Consider the following 22,230-nt stretch of genomic DNA (forward strand, 5'->3'; position numbering starts at 1 on the left):
CAGAGAGACAAAGCCCCGCCGGGGCCCCAGCTGCCACAACACGAGACAGAGGATCAACAACCTCTGCCCTTTATTGAGGGTCGGTAACAGAGCGGTTCCCTGCCCCACACGGGCTGTGGGCACAGCCCCGTGGCAGAGGCCACACGCAGCCAGAGCCCCCCGGGAAGGGGCCATGGGGGGGCTAAAGGCACAACCACTGCAGGAAGCACCACCGTTGCGGGAGGCACAGCGAGGGTCAAGCGCGGCCCTGGGGGCTGCCGGCGCCTTGGCCCAGCCACAGGGACCCCTCCAGAGCACGAGGTGCCAGAACACGTTTAATGCGGCTGCCCCGCCGTGTTGCGCTGCCGGGCACGCAGCTGCCCTCAACGCCGGCAGCCGGGCCAGGGGCTGAGCCCCTGCTAGTCCGTGAGTCCAAACTGCTGGAGCATGGCGTGGCTCCAGCACCGCTGCCTTAGTCCTCCTCCGAGTCCCTGGCCTTCTCCTTCTTCTTCTTTTTCTTCTTCTTCTTCTCCTCCTCCTCCTCCTGATCAGCCTCGACCATTAGTTTCCTTTTCTTCTTGGGCAAAGCCTCTTCCTCCAGCCCGTTCTCCTCCGGCTCCTGCTCCGATTCGGCCTCCAGCTCCTGCTCCTTCTTCTTCTTCTTTTTCTTCTTCTTGGGCTCGATGTCGTTTTCCTGGAGAAGCCCAGGTCAGGAGCCGCGCCCGGGGCCCAGGCACCGTCCCACAAACCCCACCTGGCTGCAGGACCAGGGGGGTGGGAATCACCCGGATCCGGTGCTCTGCCAGCCCCCCGCCCTCACCTCTGTCTCCAGCACCGCGTTCTCCTCCGCAGCCGCAGCCAGGGCCTCCAGCCGCCGCTTCTCCCGTTTTTTCTTCTTTTTCTCCTTTTTCTCCTGCTTCCTCTTGACCTCAGCCACCACCTCGCTCGCCTGGAGGAGGGGGAGCTCATCAGCATGGGAGGGGGGCCCAGCCCAGGGCCCGTCCCCACCCAGCCGCACGGTCGGATCAGCCTCATTAAATCAGTCTTTTGCCTCCACGGGGCGTCAGGACAGCGGTTTGACATCACGCCCGACGGCGGCGCCCTGCCCGTCTCCCCACAGCCTCACCTCCACCACGGCCTCCTTCATCACCTCCAGGTTCTTGCGGGGCGGCTCCCCCGTCTCGTAGAAGGCCAAGCGCTCCTCCACCTGCTCCCGCAGCTTGTCCCCGAAGACGCTGGTGGGGACTTCTGTGGGAGGGGAGAGGGGCTCAGCACCCCCCACCTGCCCTGCCCACCCCGCCACCCGACCCTCCCCCCAGCTCTGCTCAGACCAGAGTCGTCACCATTCACACAGTGAGATGCTGTTGACGAAAAATGTTCCCATCATCGCAGAGGCCACCCAGGAGCCCCCGTCCCCCCGCGCAGGACCCCGTCCCCGCAGGCACCTGAGAAGCAGTCGATGCGGGAGGCGATGGTGCATTTGTTGGCCAGGTAGCGGGAGATGCGCCCCTTGTTCTTGGCAGCCGCTCGCCCGATGAAGGTGGAGTGGAAGATGAGCCCGTACTTGGGAGTGTTCCCTCGCGTCTTCAGAGCCCTGGAACCAGCCAGCGGAGCTGTTGGGGAGCGGGAGCGCCCGGGGCCAAGGGCACCCCCCACCGGAGCCCACTGCCGGCCGGCCGCCCTCCACCAGCAGCCCCGGCTCTCACCCACAGGCAGCGCGGCACGACCTGCGGGACGTTCACCGCCCCCCCCAGCCCCGCTAACCTCCGGGGGTTCCCCGGGCACGGCCCCGCCACGGGGCACCCGCAAGCCAAGACACAGAGCCACGGTGGTCGCTCAGACTGGGGCTGGCCGATCACCCGCAGCGGGGGCTTGGTGCGTCACGGCCAGCAGCCCAGGGACCTGCCATCACCGCAACCACCCCGCAGCGGTACCTGAAGAGGGCCTTCTCGGCCCCCAGGATCTGCACCGTCGAGGCCGGGTACTTGGCCAGGTTCGTCAGGCTGCCGGCGTGCGAGATGAGGCGGGCGCCCACCTGGGACCGAACAGAGGAGGGTTACGGCTGCCCCCACCCAGGAGGCAGCCCCAGGCGCGCACAGCCCCCCCCCGGGCCGGGATCAGCAGTGAGAGGTGTCAGCAGGACGACTCAGTGGATTGACAGATTCACTCGGACATCATCTCCGCAGCCCGGGGCAGCCTAGGCACACGCACGCTCGTACTCACCACCTCCCCGATGAGGGCCGAGAGGCTGGGAGCCACCTGGCTCATCTTGGAGCGGAGGTATTCCTGCAGGCCCTTGCGGTACTCGGACAGCGAGATGACGCGGCTGGAGAAGCTCTCAATGTTGATGAGGTCGAGGGGGGAGATGTCCATCCCTGGGGAGGGCAGCGGGCGCTGAACGGCACCTCCCGGGGCGGGCAGGACCCCTCCGCCCATGGCTCGCCCCTCGGGGAGCGCAGTGCCCCAGCAGAGCCGCCACTGCGGCCCCCACTCACCCATGGAGGAGCGGGAGGCCTCCAGGATGGCCTGCGCCTTGGCACTGTCCATGACGATCTCCTCCAGCCCCTCCAGGCTCTCCTCGCTCAGCTCCTTGCGGTTCCCGATGAACTTGGCCAGCCGGCAGTAGGTGTAGTTCTCGGAGACGATCTTGATCAGCTCGGGGAAGTGGTACCCATACCACTCCCTGCGGGGAGAGCGTCAGCACCGCAGCCCGGCCCGGCCGCCCGCGCCCCACGTGTCCCCCCGACATGCTCTGGCTGAGGCACCGCTGCCCGGGCCGGGGCGCGTCCGAGGCGCTGCTCTCCCTCCCCGTTCTGTACAGGCAGCCGGAGGGGCAGCTGCCTGCGGTAAGCGTGGGGAGACGGGCCCGCCCCCCGACGCCACCCCCCCACCCCGGGGACCCCGCTCACCGCACGCGCATGGAGAAGGTGTTGATGTCCTTGTCCAGCTGGTCCAGGAGGCTGATGGACTGGATGATCATGTTGTCCACGCGGTTCACGTTGAACTTCACCTTGGCCCGGGAGTAGCTGTGCCCCAGGCCCAGCTGGGCCTTGGAGGCCGACTGGGCGGTGAGGCCCTTCACCAGCGCGTGGAAATGCAGGCGGATCCCTGCGCGGGGACCCCGCCGTCACCCCTGTGGCTCGGGGACGGCCCCTAACGCCACCCCCGATGGCAGCGGGTCCCCCCCCCCCCAGCTCCTGGAGCCCCCCCCGGGGTGTCCCCTCACTCACCCCGCAGGAGCTCGGCCACGACCCCCCCGGTCTGGCACTGGTAGCCCAGCTCCTCCAGGATGGCCGCCCCGATCTTGGCGTCGGCGACCCCCAGCAGCGCCTTCTTCTTCTTGGCCGGCATGGAGGTCTCCAGCAGGAGCCGCAGGTCCTCGTGCAGGATCCCTGCGGGCGGGGCGGGGGGGGGGTCAGCGGGTCCCGGGGAGGGTCCCGGGGGGGGTTCCCGGCCCCCCGCCACCCCGCTCACCCTCGGACACGGCGTTGATGTTCTCCAGGGCGCTCTGGGCCGACTTGAAGGGGGCGAAGGCCACGAGCTTCACCACATTGTGGAACTTGCCGATGGTGAGGACGCTCTCCTCCACCTGGGGGGGCGGCGGCGCCGGTCAGGCCCCGGCGGGACGGGGCGGCCCCGGGGAACGTGCCCCCCCCCCCCCCCGGGCAGCGCCGACCCGCTCCCCCCGCCGGGCCCCCCCCGCGGCCCGTACCTGCGGCAGCAGCAGGCTGATCTCCTCCACCTCCCGCACGGCGAAGAGCGCGTACCCGGCGGCGTGCTCGAACAGCACGTGGAGCAGCACCTGCACCGGGCACCGGTCACCGGGGGCTCGGGGCGGCCGCAGGCCCCGCTCCCGGCCCAGCCCGCGCTCCCCCGCCCCGGCGCCGCACAGGAACCCCGGCGCCGGGCTCCGCAGCGCCCCGAGCCCGCGCACGCCCCTTCCCGGCCACCCCCCGGCCCCGGCCCGGCCCGATGCGGGCGGATGCGCCCGGCCCGGCCCGGCGGACACTCACCATCCTGCCGCCGCCACCGCCGCCACCGCCCGGAAGTGGCAGCTCCGCGCCGGAAGCCCGCCCAACTAGCCCGCTGCCAATCAGCGGCCACCTCTCCGCGCCCCCCACCCAATCAGCGCAGACTATCCTTCACGGAGCTGCCACTAGCCCGACCAGGTTGCGGACCGGTGGTCCCGCCTCCCTTTGCCGCCTCTGCCAATCAGGCCCAGGAAATGCCGGGGCCTCCCGCCCCTTCCTGCCCCCGGCCAATGGGGGGCCGCCCGCGCGCCTTCCCCCCCCCCGCCCCTTCCCGCGCTCCGCTCCCCACCCGCGGCCGCACGTGGCCGGACCCGGTGCCCCCCCCCGCGCGCGCCAGAGCCCCCCCCGGTCCCCCCGTCCCCCCCCGTCCCCCTCCGGATGCCCCGGTCCCCCCGTCCCCCCCCGGATCCCCCCGGTCCCCCCGGTCCCCCCGTCCCCCCCCGGTCCCCCCCGTCCCCCCCCGTCCCCCCCCGTCCCCCCCCGGTCCCCCCGTCCCCCCCCGGCGCAGGAAGGCGCGGGGCCGCGGGCAGGTTCAGGGCAGCTTTATTGGAGATGGCGAGTGCCGAGGCCGGGGCGGCCGCAGCCCCGGAGCCCCACGGGCGCAGGGCGGGAGCGCAGCCCGGGCCGCGGGAGGTCCCGGGGGGGCGGCAGTAGTGTCTGACAGCGCTGGCAGCAGCGGGGGGGGGGCGGGGGCAGCCCCCGGCGGGACCCGGCTCACCCCGGGGGAACGCGGCTCCCGCCTGCCCAGCGGGACAGGACGGGGGGAAACGGGGCCCGGTCCCCCGGGAGGAGGCGGCGGCCGGGGCCCGGGCCAGCACTGGGCTCCGGGGGGGGGGGGGACACGCAGCGGGGCGGGGGGGGGTTGTGTGTGCAATGACCCTCAGTCTGTGCGGGGGCGGCTCCCGCCTTAGGAGACGAAGTGGCTCTGGAGCTTGTGGAGCAGCTCCGGGGTGAGGAGCAGCCGGTGCGCCTGGCTGTGCCCCGGCGGGCACGGGAAGGTCACTTTGCCGTAGTACGCCATGCCCTCCTCCTCCTCCTTCTTGGCCTGCAAGAGCAGAGCAGCCGTTGGGGGGGGGGGGGGCAGCCGGCCCCCGCACCAACCGGGGCTGCCGGAACAGCACCGGGACGGGAACAGCACCGGGACGGGAACAGCACCGGGACCGTGCCTCTCCCCACGTCTGGGCTCCCCAAGGGTCCTGGGGCCTGAGCACCGCCCCGGAGCAAAGGGGACGGAGCACAGAGGTTCCCTGTCCACCCCGGCACCAAGGGTCTCACCTTCAGGAAGGAGGAGGAGGGGAAGACGCCAAAGTTGGTGGGGACGCTGGCGCCCAGCTGCTGCTGCACCGTCTCTCTCATGGTGTCATCCTGGGGGGAAGAGCGCGACAAGGTCACCTCCAGGCAGGCTCCCCGCCCCGCAACCCCGCAGACAAGGCAGAGGCCTCAAACCCGGCTTCGTTTCGGAAGGGGAAGGGGGCAGCCCCTCGCCCCTTGCTGCCGCAGCAGCTGCAGGGCGCCCCGAGGGGCTGGCGGCACCGGGCCCCGTGTCTTTCCCCACCGTGGCCTGGGGGGGGGGACGGGCTGGGCCTGGGGCGCTGCCAGGACACCCACCCTCCCACGCCAGCACCTCGCCGCAGCGGCAGCCGGAAAGCCGCCTGCAGCCCGTGCGGAGCCGGTCTTACCCGCAGCGTGTCAATGCTGGCTTTGAGGGACCACAGGCGGGTCGTCTGCTCCAGCAGCCGTGCCGACGAGCTCCTTGCTGCGGAAGACAGGGGGGTGAGAAACGCCGACGCCCCGTGGGGTTCTCCCAGCACGCGCAAGGCTGCGCTGGTGTCACAGCAGCACCGGCGCTCGCCCCGCACTCTTTGCCCCAAACGCCTCCAACCGGGAGCACCGGGGCCCACCTCGCCCAGCCGGGACGGACAGCGAGCCCTGCGCGGACCAGCACTGCAGCACAAGCAAGGCAACGGCCGCTGCCGTGCCACTGCCACACCAGCTCATCTGCATGCTGACACAGGGGAGAGGGAGGTTTACAGGAGGGAGGAGGAGGAGGAAGGTGCCCTCCTCGGGGCTCGAGAGCCAGCAGGCACGATCCAGTGTGTGCAGAGCGCCGGCTCGGCCAGCTCAGGCTCTTTGTTACCAGAGGAGGTTTTGGGGGGATGAAAGGCCCCCAGCTCAGCCCGCAGCGCCGCAGGGAAGAGGCTGAGCCACGCTGACTCCAGGGAGCAGCTTTAGCCCCTGCGCGCTGAACCGGTGCCACGCTGTCCCCAGACACAGGAACACCCGCAGCCAGGGGGACGGGGACGGCCGCCTCTCGGGGGCACGAGGCTGTTCCCAGCTGCACAGGGAAGCCCGGTCAGCGTGAGCAACCCAGGATTACCGCCACCGGAGCAGACCCTCACGGGCAGCTCTAAACGGGGCGGCCGGAGCTCTGCCCTGGAGCAAACCCTGCTCCGGCTGCTGGCTGGACGGGAGGGAGGTGCTGGTCCCTCCCCGGCACAGAGGGAAGCTGCGGAGGTTGCCCACAGACCATGGGCCAAGCTCCCTCCGACTCACGGCTGCCCGTGACCCCCCCCTGCTCCCCAGCTGCTTCAGCCGAGGAGTGTTTGTGTAGGACCTACCCGACTTGGTCTGCTTCATGTCCACAACCTTGGCGTTGGCGCTCATCTGATAGAGGGTTTCCAGGAGCTGGCTGGTCTTGCGATACAGCGTGTGTGCGGCCAGACCTTCTCCCTGCCTGTTCTTGGGGAGGGAGATCTTGGGGACCTGCAGAGGCGTCAGGCTGGCCAGCTCCATCTTCATCTGGGCTCCCTGGGGCCGACGGGGAGAAGGGCATTAGGGGCAGGGTGGTTACTTGGGAGGAACTGAGTAGAGAAAACGCTGTGTAAAGGCAGCAAAAAGGAGAGCCCAAACGTAAAAAAAAAAAAGGGGGGCATAAAACCATGGCCAAACCCACCAGAGGGTGGGAGCATGGGTGCCCACGGACAGTCGTGACGTTCCAAAAGCCCTTGGACAACCAGCTGAGACTTGGGGAGGGAAAACGGGCCGGCACCTCGGTGCTCACAGAACCGTAACTCAACCGCGGCCATGCACATGACTCATTAGGTTTACGAGCTGTCATTAGCAGCTTTCACAGTTGTGCATAATAATCTGCATAATTGTATGTCTGTGAATTAATATTAGTGGAACGTTATTCAGCTAATTAGATTATTTGCTGCTTTGCCAATTTCCTCATAGTGCGTTCATTAATCAATAAACGCCTTAATCACTCGGCACCAGTTGGCATCTGCAGCCCCCGGTCTGAAGCGGGGGCCGAGGCTGGGCAGTGACGGCACCAGCTCCCTCGGCTCTGCCGGCCGCTCCGGCTCCCAGCCGCTGACCCTGCGCTCGGCCCCTTCCCCAAAGGAGCCAAAGCCCCTTCCCCAAAGGAGCCAAAGCTCGTCACTAGCGGAGAGCCGGCTGCGAGCCCTGCAGATGGGATGGACTAAGCGCCCTTCCTCTGGCTCATCCTGCGTGGACCGCATCCCACGCTCACTGCATCCTGCCCTCACCGCATCCCACGGTCACTGCATCCTGCCCTCACTGCATCCTGCCCTCACCGCATCCCACGGTCACTGCATCCTGCCGTCACTGCATCCCATGGTCACTGCATCCTGCCCTCACTGCATCCTGCCCTCACCGCATCCCATGGTCACTGCATCCTGCCCTCACCGCACCCTGCCCTCACTGCACCCCACACACACCTCCCTCCCTGGCCCTTCCTTTGTCCCGGATCATCAGCCGAAGGTGGGCACCAGTGCAGCGCGAGCCCCCAGCCCGCTGCCGGAGGAAGGTGAATGCCCCCGAGCAGAGCCGCAGCGCCCAGGACGGCCCTTCCCTCGGGCTGCCGTGCCCCAGGAAGAGCCCGAGCCTCCCGCCGCAGGAACGGCAACGGCGCAGCCCTGCCCCGGCTGAGCCCTTCGCAGAGTCCAACATGCCTCGCGCCATTTCACTCGCCCTCCCTCCCGTCCCCTGCTCGACCTCCTGACGTCCCCGCTCCTCACCTTGAGCCGGTTGTTCTCGTTCTTGAGGTGCTTGATGGAAAGCTGCAGGGCATCGATTTGCTGGAGGAGAAGAGGCGAGTCCTTCACCTGGACGGGTCCTGAGCCACCTCCCATCACCTGGCCGGCACCGACGCCTGCAGAGGGGCAGGAACGGCAGCAGCGTGAGCGACCGTCACACGGGAACAACCGTCACACGGGAGCGTGGGGCAGGATTGCTGCAGCCGGGTGCTGGACATGCGGACGGGCTCAGCACAGGGACAAGTGTCCGCAGCGTGGGGGGAAGCAGCATCTGCCCGTGTGCGCCCAGGCACCGTTGGAGCCACCACCACCACGCGGCACCTCCCGCGGAGAAGGCCGACGGCAGCTGGCCGGGGCAGCACCTCAGCCCCCGCCTCCTCAGCAGCCCGGCACCGGGCGCTCCCACCGGGGCTGTGCCGGGCTCTGGGTGCTCCGGGGACCCGTCTCTCCGCTGTGGGAGTCACACCGCTCCGCACCCGTAGCAGTTTCATGCCCGTCACTCCCTTCCTGGGCTCCTGGTGCTGCCCGGGAGCGCGGCGGCTGCAAGCTCCCCTGTGCCGCAGGCTGCTCGGCATCCGAGCCCAGCGCTGCCCTCGAGCAGGACCTGCGTCCTTCCCCCTGCTCCCAAACCAAGCCTCGTCCCAGGGCCATGCTTGGGCGCCTTGGGACGCTCGTCCCCCCCCGGCATGCACTTCTGGGGGCCGGAGGAGGCGGGGAGCACTGGCATGCTGGGGTGCAGTACCGTACCTCTCTGCTGTTCCTCTGCAGTACAAGGAGAGGAGCCAGAGGAAAGACAAGAAGAAGCAGAATTAAAACCGAGCATCAAGTCGGAGAGGAGCCGTGGCCAGAGGAGCTCTGGTCACTCACGGCTGTGTCCTGCACCGGCCCCTGTCCCCTGACTCTGGGAGCGGTGACCGTCCGTCCCAGCAGCCTGGCCGGGGCGGTGGGACTCCACGTGCTGCTGCTGCAGGAGCCGGCGAGCCCCGGCCACGAGCCACCCAAGCAGGACACGCCTGCGCCCACGGCTGTGGGTCTGAGGGCACGGTGATCCGTGCTGACCGGCTCCAAGGGCTCCGTCCCAGCCTCCCCGTGCGGGGCAGAGGAGCAGCTCCCGCAGACTGCCCCGCTGCACCCAGCCTGCACTGCACCCCGAGAGCGGGGGTCCCCTCTGGCTTCATCCCTGTGCCCCCAGCTGCCCCCCTCTGAAACGCAACGCTGGCGAGCGGGCTGGTGCTGGCACAGTGCTCACAGCGCCGCGTACGCTTTTGGGGACCGAGAACACGCTGTCAGCGTCCCCAAGGGCCGGAACTGGTGGCCACAGCGGCTCGGGGAGAGGCTGCAGGTCCACGGGGGCCGGGGGCTGCTGCTTCCAGGAGCCAGGCTGTCACCCAACCCAGATCGGGTCAGAAGGGTCAGGAACCTGGACCCACCGGGCCACCGCCACGCTGGGGCCAGAGAGCCAGGCTGCTCCACAGCCGCCCCGGTCACAGTCCCGAAGGCCACACACTGTCCTCCAGCCAGAGGTGCCAACGACCCGCTCCTGCCAGCAGCATTTTTTGTAGGACGTTTTCTCTGGAGTGACAAGGAAGGTGCTGGTGGCCCTGCCAGCCAGCACGAGGACCCGCAGCCTCAGCAGGCACCCGTCCCACACCATCCCCCCCATTGCTGCTGGGCTTCGGGAGGGACAGAGAAATTGGGTCTCGTTCTCCGAGCCAGCCAGGGCAGAGCAGCAGAGCCCGACCAGCCCTGGAGAGGCACGGCAGCAGAGGCGGATGCTGCCTGCAGTGCCAAGGACAGGCCAGTGGGCAGGCGCAGACTGCTGCGTCTCCCCGGGAGCATCCCAGTGGGAGGACGGGCCCATGGGTGCCGGAGCAGGGTGTCCCGACGCCAAGGGTCCCCCAGCCCCACGGATGCCGCAGCTGGCTCCTCGCTGCCCTGCCCGCCCAAGCACGGAGCTGCTGGACACCGCTGGGGAGCCGCAGGCTCTGCGCACTCCCCGGTCACTATTAGAGCCCGAATGGCTCCCGCCATCTCCCAGGCTCTGGCTCGCTGCAGGAGGGCCGGGCAGAGCAGCGTTCTGTCAGAGCACCATTCCGAGCACTCCCCTGCACAGCTCCCGGACTCTGCGCCAGGAGGACGTCCCAGGTCCCTTTCCAGCCCACAAATACCCCACACCAGCTGCAGAAGCATTTGAGCGCTCTGGGGACACTGGTTACGCACCTCCGGCGATGCCGGACACGATGGAGGCAACTCCAGAGGCAGGGGTGCCGCGCAGGCCCTCGATGGTTCGCTTTGACTGGTTGTTCAAGCGCTGCTTCAGCTCCACCTTCTCCGATTCCAGCTGGTCGATATCTGCCTGAAGAGCATCCATGGTTTCCTCAAACTCCCTGGGAAGAGCACACAGAGTCACGGGTGTAGCCAGAGAGGCTCCTCCGAAGGAAGGAGGCAGCAGCCCAGGACCGAGAGCTCTCGGCGTCGTCACGCATCCTGCTGCTGCGGTGCCTCAAGCACAAACCTGCTGGTGCTGGAGCCCCACCAGCCTCCACCGCAGCCTGGGGTACGGCACACGAAGGAAGTATTTCTCCGTATGGAACCCGACATCGCCCCAGCTGCTCTGGCCAGCTTTACCCTGCGGGACAGCCCTGCCTCTGCCCCGCGGGCTGCACCTCCCCGCTTCTCCACAGGCTGGCTCTGCCAACAGACCATGCGTGGCAAGAGACGCCGGGAGCACAGCAATGGCCGTAAGAACGTGCTGGGACAACGGCGCTTTCCACAAGAGCATTTGAACAGAGCCTTTCCCAGGAACCTCTGCCAGCCCGTGCTCTGTCACGCGCCATTAAAACATGTGGGTTCCCCTCCGGATCCTCCACCAACACCCCTGACACCAGCAGCCCCATCTCACGCTTACTTCTCCTTCTTCTTGAGCAGCGTCTGGGTCTCATCCAGCTTTGTCTGTATCTTTTCCACACGGTCATCTGCATCCTTGGACGCGCTGTCCAGCTTCTTCTCCAGGAGACTGAGCCGCACGTTTGCTTCGCTGAGCTCCTCGCCCTGGAGAGGGAGGAAAGAAATCAGAGAGCTCCAGGGCCCTGGGGATGGTGGCACTGAGAAAAGTTCCCTGCAGCGCCTGGTGGGAAAAGGCCAGGACGTGGCGGGGCAAAGGCCAGGACAGTCTCGGGCAGGGAAGCACCAGGCAGACGGCACCTCCCTGACGACTGGAAGAGTATTTCCAGGAGGAAATCTGGCTGGGACTCGGGGCCGTTGGCTCCACAGGGAACAAGTCACCCGGAGCACGAAGGTGACCACTACGGCAGCACTGCAGCTCTTCGCTGACCGGCCAGGAAGGCAGAGAGAGACTGAGGAACAGCTCACCTTGATCTTGAGGGACTTTTTCAGCTCTTTGATGACTGTCTCCCTGTCCTCCAGCTTAAGCCCCAGCCCCTCAGCATCGGTGATCTCTGCCCGAAGAGCCGCTGCCCGTAGGTCAGCAGGTGGGGTGGGCTGCAACGGAGACCAGAGGAATGAGACACAAAATTAGTATTTTAAGAATTTCAGTAATTGCAGGCAGTTCCTGGTGAGAGGGGGACCGTTCCTGGTGAGAGGGGGACCGTTCGCGGCCTCCCCGAGTCCTGCAGGGACCTGCTGCACCTCCCCAGCTCTCCGCCCCGCAGCACACCCAGAAGAGAGTCTCCTGCCGGGGGAGGCAGCAGCAGCACTGCGGGAGCTCGGATGCTCCAGCTCTGCCTGACCCCTGCCACAGCGGAAGCCCACCTTGCTCTGGGGCCTATCCGCGTCGTATTCTCCCTCCTGCATAGCCGTGGCCATCTTGTTCATGGTCGCGATGAGGATGCTGCAAGACTGACGCAGACACTCGTAGGGGTTGATGCCCTGGGTGCCATAGATCTGCAAAGGATGGGAAGAAAGCGGTGGGTGCCCCTGTGCCGGGCTCACAGCCACCGTGACAGCCCCCTCCCAGCTCCCCATGACCTGCCACAGGTCTCGAGAGACCGCAGTCCCGTTGGTGCGGCTGCGGAGCAGTGCCAGCTGCGGGGAAGGGCACCGCAAAGCCCCCCGGGTTGCGGCATTCCCAGCCTCCACGAGGCTCTCCCACCCGGAGCTGCTCATGGCAGATCTGCAGCGTTGGAGTGAGTCGGGTCCCGGCTTTACCCCGCTGCAGGAGGGACCGAGGGGCAGTCGAGGAAAGGGTTTCCCACCTGCTCGCTCGCTTTGAAGGCCAGATCCTCCAGCTTCACCGCCAGCAGCCCCTCGTTCTCCGCCAGAGGAGCGATCATCTGCGCCCCGGCAGCGGCCACCTCCTGCAGCACGGCCACCACCCACGTCAGGTGCTTGCGGCAGTCCAGCAGCGTGTCCGACACCTGAAAGTTGGGCAGAAACAGGATGGTCGGGAAAGGCAGAGACAAACGCGACGCTTTCCAGCTCGCTTCCCAGGCACTGGGGAAGCTCCCGGCTGCGCAACACTGGCCTGACCCGAGTCTGACAGCTATTGAGGTTTTAACGTGCTTCTAGGAAGTTAAGAAACACCAGGAAAGATAAAAACAAACTGAAGGCTGGAGAAAAGTAGGTTACGAAGTCCGTGACTCCATCCCAACTAGAAATACAAAGCCCAGAGGCTACGCCCCGTCCCAGCTCACACCATTTCCCTCCGCCTGAGCTGCTGCTCAGCGTGAGCAGGGCACTGCACACCCGCACGCTCCCTCCCCGGAGCCAGCGAGGACAGGAGCGATCTATTGGCATTTGGTGGTAGCCCAGTCCAGCCCACAGCTCCCAGTACCTGGCTAACATGGCCCCGTGCGGGGCAGCGCCAGGGTGCCCTGCCCTGCCAGCCATTTCACCTGCTGCCCGAAGCCCAGTGCCGCCGGGATACCCGGAGCGTCCGTCCCGGGCATGCGGCGCCTGATCTTCTTGCAGAACTGGCGAATGTCACTGCAGGAGGTCTCCAGGTCCTTGAGGAGGATGGCAAGGTCGGACGCCTCCTGCCCGGCCTGCGGTGCAGAGAAAGGAGCTCAGGAAATCCGTCAGAGGGATCAGCCCGAGGGGAACCCGGCACAGCCCCGCCAGCCAGCCCGAGCACGTCCTACCTGGAGGAAGGATCGCAGCCGGCACACCTCCACCCCCATGCAGTCCAAGGCACTCTGGGTGAACTGCGGAGCACAAAGGCAGGTACCGTCAGCTCGGGGCAAAGCAGAGACCGGGCTGCGCTAGGGCAACATGGGGCTTTGGCCTCGGGCGTCAGGACAGACCCTCTTACACCACCCACCACCACTCCAGGACGGACTGGAGCAGGAAAATAGGCCGAGGCGGTCAGTCAGTTTTTGGGTCACTCTGTGGGGCGCAGGACACCAGTACTTCCCCGAGAAGCTCAGGGCAGTGCAACGCTCCCTCTTAGACACCAGGTTCTCCACCCTCCCCTTGCTGCTCCTCTCTTTCCACCCAGACGTCTGCAGGGGAAATGGCCCCGCGTCTTCTTCCCCTTCCCTGACCTGGAGCCCTCGTCACCTCTGTGCCACCACCGGCAGCGGGAGAGGGGAAGAAGCGGTGTATCGACCGGGAGAGGGGAAGAAGAGGCAGTTCAGCTGACAAAATGATCTTGGCAGGGAGCGGAAAGGGCAAAGGCAGAAAACACGCAACAAGGAAAGAGTCCGGTTATTTCCCCCGCTTCACCTTGATGTGGTCGGCCAGCTGCATCGTGCAGTCTTCAGCCTGGTCAGCCAGGTGGATGCTGTACAGATGCTAGGTGGGGAGAGAGCAGAGATCAGCACCCCTCGAATGTTTCAACACACGCAAGCAAACAAACCAAATGAGGCAATACATGACAAAAAGCCCCAAACGTTGAGGGTTTGGCCTAATTTTTAATTGAAAGTGAAAACTCTTGCAGTGACCACCCCTGCTCTGCCCTCCGACAGAGCCGGTGGCCCGTAATTCAAAGGGTCAGCAACCCTGGCCTGCAGCACAGAGGTACGGAAATGTTGGAGGGGAGAACCGCACCCTTTCTGCCTGCACCCCCCAGGGACACAGCACAGCCCCCCCAGGGACACAATCGCAAGCTCAAGACCCCCCCCCCGCTCCAGAGGTGAAGAACACCCAAAGCAAAGCGCTACCAACGAGCTTATTTGCAGCGTATCAACGTGCCACGCGAACGATGTACCCAAGGGCAGGATTTCCAGCTGCGGCACATGCTGGCGCGGTTGCGCCGGTTCCCCACCCTGCGGAGTTCAGGAACGCCCCGTCGCGCTCGGCTCCGCAGACCCACCTGGTAGTACTTGATGGCTTTGGTCAGCGGCTCCACGTTGACCGTCTCGTCCAGCTGGTCCTTGTGCAGCAGCTCGATCAGGAAGTCCAGTGAGCGCTCGTGGACGCTCATCTCGGGGTACAGCATCCCCACCTTCTTATAGACCTCCACGCTGCATTTGTTCAGGGCCCTGGTAAGGGAACGCAGGCACAGTCGGCTTGGCTGGCACAGACATGTGCTCCAGACTGCATCAGTACAGGGCTGGATCCCCAGGAGCACCGGAGCTACAGAACGGTTGACGAAGGTCAAAACATCTGTAGGAAACCATGGCCCGAAATAGGCTGCGTGGGTGCTGCAGGAAGGGGAGCCTCAGGACGGAACAACACCCCGCTCTCCAGGCCAGAGCTCAGTGCTGGCAGCAGGAGAAGCCTTGGCACCTAGCACCAGCGATATACCGGGCGATCCAGCGAGCTCATCGGCCGTGCTGGTGCAGGAGCAAAGGGATCTCTCAGTGCCCTGTTTCCAACTGAGCCACCTCCCTGGGAACAAAAGCCGAGCAAGCCCCAAGGCGAGTACCCTCCCTGGCCACAGCCGTTCTGGTGCCCCACGGCATCTCCCCGGCCCCGAGGAAAGCCCCAGCTCTGCGGTGCAGCCACGGGCTCACACCAACCGAGCGTGCAGGCTGACGCTCTGTCAAGCTTTCCGCACGGGACGAAGCCCTGGGCACTCGTGGAAGGGGGCTCTGGGCTGCAGGGCAGAGCCACCTCCCGGGGACAGAAGCCCAGAGTCAAGCCCAGACGCAATCAAGCTCAGCAAGAGACTGCGACACATCCCCTGGCAGGACAGATGGCAAATCAATGCACCAAGGCTACTTCTGGCCCCGAGACATGGCTGCAGCTGAAGAATGAGCAACACGTGCTAGAGAACAGGACCCCTTCACGTGTCAATTCTTGGGAGGAAAACAAGGAAGGAGCTGAAATAGAAGTGAATACCCCCGTCACAAGGCAGTAAATGGGGTCCCTTGGCTTTCTTCCAGCCTAGCTGCCAAAATAGCTTTCACTCCAGAGGGATCAGGCCCTGCTCCGAGGCTGTGGAGGTCCGCTGTGCCTCCAGACAGTGCAGCGGGTGGGAATCAGGGGTGAGGAGAAGGGCTGGGTACTCACTGTTCGTATTTGTGCAGCGTAGCCTGCAGGAGGCTCAGGGAATAGACCAGCCCGGCAGCAAAGCTCAGCTGCTCTCCCGCAGCACCCCTGAGGCCGGTGCGCTCCGCACAGTTCTCGTTCAGATCAAACTTCTCCTGAGCCTGTTTGCTGATCAGCTCAGCCTGCCAGGGACGAGGGAAAACCTTCAGAGTCCGACCCGTTCCGCTTAGCCACAGACCAGCCAAACGCCCCCCCAAAAGCAAGCTTTCCTGGGAAAGGTTTCCGCAGAGCAGAAGGGGAATAAGCGGGACAGGAGAGCACGACCCCCCCCCCGGCAGCGCTGCCAGACACCGAGGCTCACGCGTCTGCCCTGCCGAACTGGCAGGCTTGGCCCACAGCCGAGTGCCCCAACCGCTGACCCACCTCCACCAGCGAGCAGGGGCTCCTGCTTCCTCCCGCTTCCTCCCGCTTCCTCCTCCTCCCGGGCAATTTCAAAAGTTCCCAAACAAGCAAACATTCAAAATCCCAAATTCAACCAGGACCGAAAGAAAAGCTGTATTTCCCAGAGAGCCGCAGCACAGCCACCAACCCCAGGCTAGCCTGGACGGCATGGAGGGTTTGAAGATGGCACTCCAAGCCCCATCAGCCCCGCTCAGGAGCCAGCCCCAGCTCAAAGCTCCAAAGGAAGAATTAGCATAAGCTCTCGACGAGGCCTAACTGCCCCGGGCAGGCGGGAGCCGAGGTGCCCATCCCACCTTGCAGATGAGCCGAGGGATGAGCAGCAGCACCAGGATGCAGTCATGGTCCCCTCCGTGGCGCAGGAAGCTGTCGGGCATGAAGGAGGTGAGGAGGGAGACGTGCCGGTTGGCCTGCTGCACCTCCATCTGCCGCAGCTCCATCTCGATGGCCTGCGGGAGACGCGCGGTCAAGGCAGCCCGCCCGGTCCCCTCCCCAGCCCCGTGCGTCCCAGCCCGTCCGGTAGTTCAACAGCTCGGATCCCCTTTCCTCCTGGGACACAGCTAACGCCTCGCTCCCGGGCTGTCACGGGAGACATTTCTCGTTATCACCAACCCGTGCTCTGCAGAGGTGCCCCGGGGCCGGTGTGGGGCTCCAGTCCAACCCGGGCACAGGGCACGCCACTATCCGTGCCCACGAGAATCCTTTCTTTGCAGCCAGCCTTCGCAGGGTGATAAGGAACGCTTACGCTGTCAGCTCCGAGCACGTTCTCTCACAACAAAACATCCCTTTTGCACAGCAGCATTCGAACTTCGGTGTTTCTCTTAGCAGAGACCCTGCCCCAGGGTCAGCCCCACTGTGCAGGGAATACCCGCCCCGAGCCTGGCACCCACACGCCGGTGCCGCCGCCTGAGGAGCCCCGCACGCAGGAAGGAAGGCGCCCCGTTGGGTTCACACGCCTGGTGCGCGGCGCTCTTGCCCCCCTACCTTAGCATGGGCTTTTGTCTCTGCAAATTTAATCTTGAAGTCAAACATCTCGGGAGGAGGCTGCTGCTGTTTCTCAGCAGATGCTTCTTGCTGACTCATGAGTTCTCGGTTCACGTCCTGAGCACAGGAAGAAGCCACAATGAGACGTACAGAGAAGCGGCACGGAGCTCTGTGATTCCACGCCCCGGCAGTACCTCCGCACCCAACGCCCCACTGCCCTTCCTCGGGGGGGGGGCAGCACCGGGGGCTCACTGTGCGCAAGCACAACAATGGACGAAGAGGAGCGGAACACAAGTGCCTTCCAAACGCTCGGCTCTATTAAAGCCAAGGAACCCCCGCAGACTCATCACCCATCTCCTCTCGCTGCCAGCAAGGCCCGGGAGAGCCAAGCCCGGTGCTGGAACAACCCCACGCCGTTCTGCCTTCTCCAGGACTCGGTTCCCAAGCCTGCAGCGCAAGCGGCAGAGCGCGTAAGAGGCCGAGGCGGCCACGCGTTCAGAAGCATTCCCAGTGCCGGCTTCAGCAGCAATCCCCATCCGGGCAGGGGCAGAAGGGCAGACAGGGCTGCCAGAGGTCAGGAGAAGCACCTGCAGCCCGGCGCTGCCAGAGCCCCCAGGACAGCTCAGGAACCCGCTCCCGGGCATCGGCCTGCCGTGCCCGTCTCCCTCGAGAGCGGAAGGCAGCGTGCTGTGCCTGCCCCCCTCCCCAGGAATGCTCCTGCCTACACACACTGCATCTCCTGGTCACCGAGGCAGGCTCCCAGAGGAGCACAGCTCCAGCGGGAACTGGAAGGGCCGCCGAAGAGCCGCACCTGGAGGTGTGCTGTCAGCTCTCTGTATTTTTTGATGGTCTGCTGGTAGTCGGCCACGGTCTCTTGTGCAGCCTCCACGCGCTTCTCTGCCTCGCGGACCCGTGCCGTCGCCATATCCAGCTGCTCCCGTAACTCCAGCTCTGTCTCCCGGGCGTTCTCCTGCAGCTCGTCATTCATCTCATTCATGGCTTCCTGGCAAGGAGGAGGCAGCGCGGGACGCGGTTACACCACGGCCGAGCAAGCGAGGGCAGCCGGGCACTTTGGCAGCAGGGCAGAGGGGCACCCTGGGCTGGAAGGGGCATCTTCTGCAGAGCAGAAGGGTGCCTCGCTCGGAAGCAGCACGGAGGTTCCCCAGCTCCCTCTGGCACCGCTGCCGGCAGCACCCAGCACCTCGGGCAGCCTTGCCGCCTGGCAGTCGGCTGGACCAGCCCTCGCACCAGCCTAGCCGCACAGCAGGCGTGGAGGAAGCGGCACAAGCGCTCTGTTACCAGCCCCCACTCCAGGAGTCCATCTTACCAGGTCCCCAACCGTCTCGCGCAGCTCCCGGACCTTCTCCTCCAGGTCCAAGTTCCTCTCCGTCAGAGTCTCCACCATCTCTTCAGCACCCAAAGCAGCATCCACCTGCAAGCACACACCACGTCACACTCCAGCCTGGAGCTCAACATGCTGCAGCAAGCGGCTCTGAAGTCCTTTGGTACCACCGAGGGATCACCCTGGCAAGCCGTGGGACACGGCTGATGCATCTGTCTCCCCATCCTGCGGTGAGGGTTTGCCAGACCGTGCGTAAGCTCCCTCCTGAGAGCAGAGAACAGCGTCCCTCAGGAGAGCAAACAAAACCCAGAATGGCCAGCAGCCCCAGAAGGAAGGGCACATGAAAAGAGAGGTTTGGCATTGGCTCCCAGAGGTGTTACTGGCTCTGTGGCTGCAGCACCAGGGCACAAGGCTGAACAGTTTCAGGTCAGTGTAAATGACACTGACCTTCAGGGCTGAGTCTTCACAGACTTCTGACAGTGCTCTCCAAGCTCGCTGTCTGCCCGGAGGACCGAGGCGAGTGGTTGAACACTTACAGGACTCATGCAGGAAGGGGCATTTCAGTCTCTTTGCACTAAGAAGCATCACCTCTGCTAACAGCCCACCTCCGAAACTCAGGCTACTGCTCAGGCCGGCGTCCCTCCAGAACAGCAGTTCAGAGGAATTGCTCTGCTGTGAACACAGATCCTTCTGGGGGCTTCCTGCGGGCTGTCCCACACTCGCACCGGTCCCAGCCTGGCCAGGAACAAGCCCCATGAAGATCGCCCAGGCAGGAAGATCTGATGGATCAGCACTGAGCAAGCAGCAAACACAGATCCGCCCTCGGAAGCGTGACGTCCCGTCCACGTCCGATGTTCCAGAGCCACCTATGGCCAAGCAGAGTCCAGCACCATTCCACTGCTGGAACAGTGTTTGCTTTGGCACAGGACCCTAGCAGCATTAGTCCCTGCAGGTGTATCACCCTCCAAGAGCCGCTCTGTCCCAGGAGGTGGCCCAAGCTTCCCTGACAGCAGTTGCTCGATGCCCCCAATGGCCCCAGACTTCCCCTCCTCGCCTCTCCTTCCCCCAACAGACTCACCTGCTCCTTTAGCTCATCCACCGTTTTCTCCGCCTGCTTCACCTCCTCCTGAAGCTTCTCCCTCTGCTGACGCAGGGACTCCAGCTCCGTGTTCTTCTTCTCCATTTGCTTCTGGAGCTTCACATGTTCCTGCTTCTCTGATGCAGACAAGTCCCGCATCCTGTGAGAGAGCAGCCAGACTCATCACAAGCCCAGCAGAGACCCAGGAACCAGAGGAAGAGACGCCCTTCCCCTCCCAGACACTGCCCTTGGGGGCACCGGCAGAGTCAAGACCCCCTGCCCTCGCTGGCGCTGGCTCCTTTGGAGCCTCTGGCAGCCCCGTCCTGGGGGGACACGAGCAGTGTCCCCAGAGAACGCTCAGTAACAGCAAGGGATGGGGGGGACCGGTGCCCGAGACGGCACCTTCCTTTGGAAGAATGACAGCAAGAGGGGACGGAGAGACCAGACGAGGAGAATGTAGAAAAACAGACAACAGAGAGCACGGGCGAGAGGCAGGGAAGAGTAACTGTAAATGGGACAGGCTAAAGCACAGAAAGGAAGAACCCGGTGAGCAAAGAAAAGCAAGTCACATTCACAGCCTTTCACAGCGTAAAACAGAAGGTCAGCAGCAGAAAAAAGGAAAGCACAGACAAGGAAAGGCGTTTCGCCACGCACAGAGAGCAGAGCTTTGCTTACACGTACATTGAGGCCGCTGTGCCCCGAAGCGGCTCTGCCCAGCGAGCGCAAGCGCTGGGAGCTGCTCTCACGGGAGGTCCAAACCTCCTCTGCACCCCCACCCCAGACACGCGCTGGTTTGGAAGGCCTCGCAAGGCAGTTTCTTGTCTTCCCTGTCAGGAGGGGATGCTTCCACCTCCTCTGCCTCTGGCCTACAGAATAATTCACCTTAAGCACAGGCTGTTTTCTGCCCCAAAGGCCAGGCAGCACCCTGCACACAGCCACAGCCCCCCGGGAGGAGCGGGGCTGCACAGCGAGCAGTGGTGTGGGGGACCACAGGGACCCTTCCCAAACCTCTAGGCTAAAGCACGTGTGGCTTCCAGAGAGAAACGCCCCGAAGCCCCAAGCCCTGGCAGATGGGCTGGCCCAGGGAAAGGCAACAACGGGGTCCCAGCGCTGCACGGGCTCAGGAAACCTCGAGCAGGAGGCGCCTGGGAACTGCCCTGTCCAGGCTGCTTGAATAAACCCGCAGCTGTGCTGGGGAAGCAGAGCACCGCACACACAGGGAGAGGAAATACAGAAGCTTTCTGAAGCGGCTCGTTTTCTCCCGAGTGTCTCCTGTGACAAGAGATTTTCCCTTCTCTGTTGCATGCCTAAAGGAGCACAGAAACAACACAAGCCCAGCGAGCAGGTGTTACATCGGCCGCTCTGGCGAGTATTTGGATCAGAGCTCTGACACAAACTGCTGTTAGGCCAAGAGAGCAGGAGACGCCACAGGAAGGAGCTTCATCGGCAGCATCCCGGCCTTTGGGGAGCACGAGTGGTCTCCTACCTTACAAGAGCTTCCTTGAGTCTCGCGTTTTGCTCTTCCAACTGTTTGACTTGGTAACTGGACGCTGCTCCATCCGAGCCTGCAGTAGGAAGGAAGCATTATTCTGCTCACACAAACGCCACTAAGAGGACAGCTAAGGGGAAACGCATCAGTTCTTCTCCTGCAACAGCACAAAACTGAAGCCTGGTGCATAATGCTGGCGCTCACAGGGAGAGTCCCCCGATGCCACCAAAGCCTGTTAGTGCAGATGAAGAACCACCAACAACCTGCAGACTGTCCCTGAGCTGGGCTATGGCAGTTACACATTGCTGGGCACCGTGAGTGCTCTCAGCTCTCAACCCTCCCGGCCCTCACAATTCAGCGAAAGCAAACTCAAATGAACGACGTAGCTCACCTCAGTAATTTCCACACCTCCCTGCAGACTACTCCTGTCCTCCCGACATCTTTCCCGGTCCCTCAACACATCTACCTTTCCGTCACATCCCTCAGCCTGCCTGCCTGATCATCGGCTGCTTCTACGGGCTTGATTTTGGTTTCAGGTGAATGCCAACACAACAAGCGTTTAATGGCTGGCTCGTTTCCTGCTGTGTGTAATTTTTGAACAGCAAGAGCTAAAAGGCCCCAGGAGAATCAAAACAAGGGCAATGCGCTCGTTTGGAAGCTGTGCTCAGTGCAAAGCTGGGAGATCGGATCGGTGAGCAACAAATGCAGTTGTGTTACCTCCCACATCAAGCCTGTCCCAGTCAAACCACCTTTTGGGGTGAGATCCACCATCCCCAGGAAAAATGACAAGCATTAAAACTAAGCCTGAGCTCCTCTAAGCCCAGGACAGGAACACTTGTCCCCAGACTTAAGAGCGCAGCAGCTCCATCTCTGCCTTCTCAGCGAGGCTGGCACCCGAGCGAAGATGACGCTGAGCTGCTGCTGACCTGCCCACGTCTGACGGCGTCCCTGTGCCTGCCACGCAGGGCCGGGGACACAGCAGAAAGCCCCGACGGCTGATGGGGACAATTGCAGAGGCAAAGCCTCAGCCCCCCACAGCCGGCAGTGAGGAGCCACTGCTGCTCTGAAGCGGCCGAGCGCTCTCCTCCCCACTTTGGAGCTCCCCTGTGCAGTAGGATCCAGGCTGAGACCTCCCAAAAGCTGACCCCTTCCCACCTTTCTCTTCGATCTCGTGCTTCAGGATCTCCAGGTCCATCGTGAGATATTCCACCTTCTCTTTCAGGGAGTCCACCTCCTGCTGCAGGGACTCCGCTCGCTCCTCTGCCATCTCCTTGTCGAGGGTTGCCATTTCAATCGCATCGGCGGTGTCTGCCATCTCCTCCATGTACCGCTCCTTGGCTTCCAAGGCATCTTTGGCTTCCTGCGGTCAAGCACACGTGAGTGAGAAGACCCGGGAGCCCAAGGCCAATGACGGAGAG

The 22,230-nt window shown here is 64.4% G+C and overlaps 2 protein-coding genes and 2 non-coding genes across 19 annotated transcripts in view; all 4 read right to left on the bottom strand.

The window, feature by feature from the left end:
* Positions 1-53: 53 nt before the first annotated feature.
* NOP56 (NOP56 ribonucleoprotein) lies at positions 54-4,095 on the bottom strand. Its single transcript, XM_075752946.1, has 12 exons — positions 3,993-4,095; positions 3,692-3,781; positions 3,454-3,568; positions 3,210-3,371; positions 2,889-3,087; positions 2,475-2,662; positions 2,203-2,354; positions 1,914-2,014; positions 1,425-1,573; positions 1,106-1,227; positions 800-928; positions 54-673 (listed from the first exon to the last, which is right to left on the bottom strand). The coding sequence occupies exons 1-12, from the start codon at positions 3,993-3,995 to the stop codon at positions 452-454; spliced, it is 1,632 nt and encodes a 543-aa protein (XP_075609061.1). The 5' UTR covers positions 3,996-4,095; the 3' UTR covers positions 54-451.
* Positions 1,002-1,070, bottom strand: LOC142601851 (small nucleolar RNA SNORD57). The gene has a single exon (XR_012835459.1). It is a non-coding gene; the product is annotated as a small nucleolar RNA SNORD57 (small nucleolar RNA).
* Positions 1,301-1,371, bottom strand: LOC142601852 (small nucleolar RNA SNORD56). Its single transcript, XR_012835460.1, has one exon. It is a non-coding gene; the product is annotated as a small nucleolar RNA SNORD56 (small nucleolar RNA).
* Positions 4,096-4,537: 442 nt separating the features above from the next.
* The window catches only part of DCTN1 (dynactin subunit 1), a 77,719-nt gene continuing 60,026 nt past the window's right edge, over positions 4,538-22,230 (bottom strand). For 12 of the 16 annotated variants that reach the window (XM_075752938.1, XM_075752935.1, XM_075752930.1 and 9 more), the window contains 23 exons: positions 21,968-22,172; positions 20,810-20,888; positions 19,324-19,483; positions 18,231-18,335; positions 17,715-17,906; positions 16,904-17,020; positions 16,216-16,368; positions 15,482-15,642; positions 14,340-14,508; positions 13,751-13,819; positions 13,168-13,230; positions 12,922-13,071; positions 12,283-12,444; positions 11,840-11,971; positions 11,441-11,569; positions 10,977-11,119; positions 10,289-10,455; positions 8,816-8,830; positions 8,051-8,184; positions 6,629-6,818; positions 5,690-5,766; positions 5,286-5,375; positions 4,538-5,055 (listed from right to left, as the gene is read on the bottom strand). In XM_075752938.1, the coding sequence (XP_075609053.1) occupies positions 4,918-5,055; positions 5,286-5,375; positions 5,690-5,766; positions 6,629-6,818; positions 8,051-8,184; positions 8,816-8,830; positions 10,289-10,455; positions 10,977-11,119; positions 11,441-11,569; positions 11,840-11,971; positions 12,283-12,444; positions 12,922-13,071; positions 13,168-13,230; positions 13,751-13,819; positions 14,340-14,508; positions 15,482-15,642; positions 16,216-16,368; positions 16,904-17,020; positions 17,715-17,906; positions 18,231-18,335; positions 19,324-19,483; positions 20,810-20,888; positions 21,968-22,172 (3,000 nt within the window). In that variant the 3' untranslated portion in view covers positions 4,538-4,917. The remainder of the gene's footprint in view (positions 5,056-5,285; positions 5,376-5,689; positions 5,767-6,628; positions 6,819-8,050; positions 8,185-8,815; positions 8,831-10,288; positions 10,456-10,976; positions 11,120-11,440; positions 11,570-11,839; positions 11,972-12,282; positions 12,445-12,921; positions 13,072-13,167; positions 13,231-13,750; positions 13,820-14,339; positions 14,509-15,481; positions 15,643-16,215; positions 16,369-16,903; positions 17,021-17,714; positions 17,907-18,230; positions 18,336-19,323; positions 19,484-20,809; positions 20,889-21,967; positions 22,173-22,230) is intronic. The other 4 variants (XM_075752939.1, XM_075752926.1, XM_075752937.1 and 1 more) reach the window with 1 other exon arrangement.

Source organism: Balearica regulorum, chromosome 4 (assembly GCF_011004875.1).
Source record: "Balearica regulorum gibbericeps isolate bBalReg1 chromosome 4, bBalReg1.pri, whole genome shotgun sequence".
Lineage (NCBI taxonomy): Eukaryota > Metazoa > Chordata > Aves > Gruiformes > Gruidae > Balearica > Balearica regulorum.

Coding starts and splice junctions, on each gene's coding strand:
- NOP56 (XM_075752946.1), bottom strand. Junction 3,569..3,691: donor TCAGCCTGCTGCTGCCGCAG/GTACGGGCCGCG, acceptor CCGCCCCCCCAG/GTGGAGGAGAGCGTCCTCAC. Junction 3,372..3,453: donor CATCAACGCCGTGTCCGAGG/GTGAGCGGGGTG, acceptor CCCCGCCCGCAG/GGATCCTGCACGAGGACCTG.